Source organism: Penaeus chinensis, chromosome 33 (genome assembly GCF_019202785.1).
Source record: "Penaeus chinensis breed Huanghai No. 1 chromosome 33, ASM1920278v2, whole genome shotgun sequence".
In the NCBI taxonomy this organism is placed as follows: Eukaryota; Metazoa; Arthropoda; class Malacostraca; order Decapoda; family Penaeidae; genus Penaeus; species Penaeus chinensis.
The window spans coordinates 34,929,158-34,930,938 of record NC_061851.1 but is presented as its reverse complement, the minus strand read 5'-3'; the positions used below and the strand labels follow the sequence as shown (position 1 = coordinate 34,930,938).

At 33.0% G+C, this 1,781-nt stretch overlaps 1 protein-coding gene across 1 annotated transcript in view; it reads right to left on the bottom strand.

Annotated features, from left to right (window-relative positions):
- The window catches only part of LOC125043179, a 5,837-nt gene extending 5,279 nt beyond the window's left edge, over window positions 1-558 (bottom strand). Inside the window, exon 1 of the mRNA XM_047639171.1 lies at window positions 1-558. This exon is cut by the window's left edge and continues 185 nt beyond it. Coding sequence (XP_047495127.1) covers window positions 1-272 — 272 coding nt within the window. The 5' untranslated portion in view covers window positions 273-558.
- Window positions 559-1,781: the final 1,223 nt, after the last annotated feature.

The window sequence follows — 1,781 nt, the reverse complement described above, 5'->3', positions numbered from 1 at the left end:
TGGCTGCTTGTGCTGCTCTCACTGTCACTGCCACTCTCACTGCTCTCGCTGTTGCTCTCGCTGTTCTCCTTGGCTGGGGACACTTTTTCCTGGTTGCTTTCTTTTCCCTTTTTAGTCTTCAGTGAGGGCTCCCCAGCCTCTCGCTTGATCTTCACACCACTCTCAGTAGCACATGGTTTTCCAAACTTGCTTTGCAGAAATATGTTCATTGCCTCAAACCTGTTGCCTTGGGCAATCAGATCACGAATGTGTTGTTTGTCCAAGTCTGCCATGTTTGCACACTTCTATGTCACGTCATTTAGAAAATATAGAATATCCGCATCTGGTTCCCGTTAGTTTCTTCTTTTTAAAAGTTAGAAATGCTGGCAGATATTATTATAACTGTTGATTAAACACTACAGTACATCGAAAGCCATTTAGTAGCATCTGAATCTGTCTAACGGACAGATCCTTCTGGTAATTCTCATAACACTAAGAACTCCAGTCTCATAACAGATCATAACTAAATTTAAAGAGAACAGCAGCATACACTGCTCTGCATTCTCTAACAATATCATCAGCCTGTAAACAAACATGAACAGAAAATTAGCTCTTCATATTGCTATTACAATATCATATGTGATTATATGGTATCTGCAATAACAATTCTATACTAAAAATTGCTTGTTAATACTCTGAAAGAAAAAGAAATCATGTTAAAACAATTACTTTACACCCGATCATTATATTATTTAAATGATCAAATTACAAACTTTGAATGACACTGAAAATGAAACAAATTCTTTTTCTTTTTTGTTTACAATAACCATGACCTAAATAGTAAATAGTAAATGGAATAAACAACTGTTGAATTCTAAGACATCTCAGATTTCTATTAGAAAGAAATCATAAAATAATTAATATTTGAGAATTATAGAAAATATACTATTATAATAGATGTGATGCTTTTAATTAATGCCCAAAAGTTCAGAAACAATGCGACGTTTTAGCAAAACCAATACCTCTATAGACACCAGCAATCAAAACTAAGTTAGGATGGTATTATTTCCCATACTGTGCATTAGATTCTGCATGCTTGCCAAGTGCATTAGTGATTTTATGAACTGGGGAGGAGACACTACTGCAAAAGACTGCACATATTAACAATGAATCCTGCAAAGGCCATTGCAGTAACTGTGCATACTACTGTACAGGTGATTTAGTTTTACTAAATGTACACAAATTTTCTTTTATAGAGAAATGAGTATTGTAAGATTTAATTCAAAGTAAAGTGGGATAGCCCCAAATTCTAGATCTTAAAAAGGTATCCACAGGGATTCTGGGACCTTATGCTAGAGACCCCCTTGGTTAGTATCCCTTGATGCTATTACAGATATTACTTACAATAAAGTTTAAGCATGATAATTTAATTAAATATAAATTCCAGAATATCTAAATATCTTAAACAATTTCAGCATAAGTTATCTATATCTGCTATTAACTCTGGAACAAATGGATACATTTTCTAACACAAACTAAGTGCAGTATAGTGAACTTTGCAACAACACTGCATGACAGATATATTCTAGGTGATATATATTTTTTAGTCTTCATTGCACCCCTCTTTTTCTAATTAAGTTTCAATAACCTTAATTATTCCATAAATGACTACATATAGTTTCTTAACCAATTTATTTTGGCTAGTAAGCGAACATATATGAATATTATAAATTTTACAATCACTTACATTTCTTTTTCCCACATTTATTCCAAAAATCATATTAGGAACAATAACCCTTTAT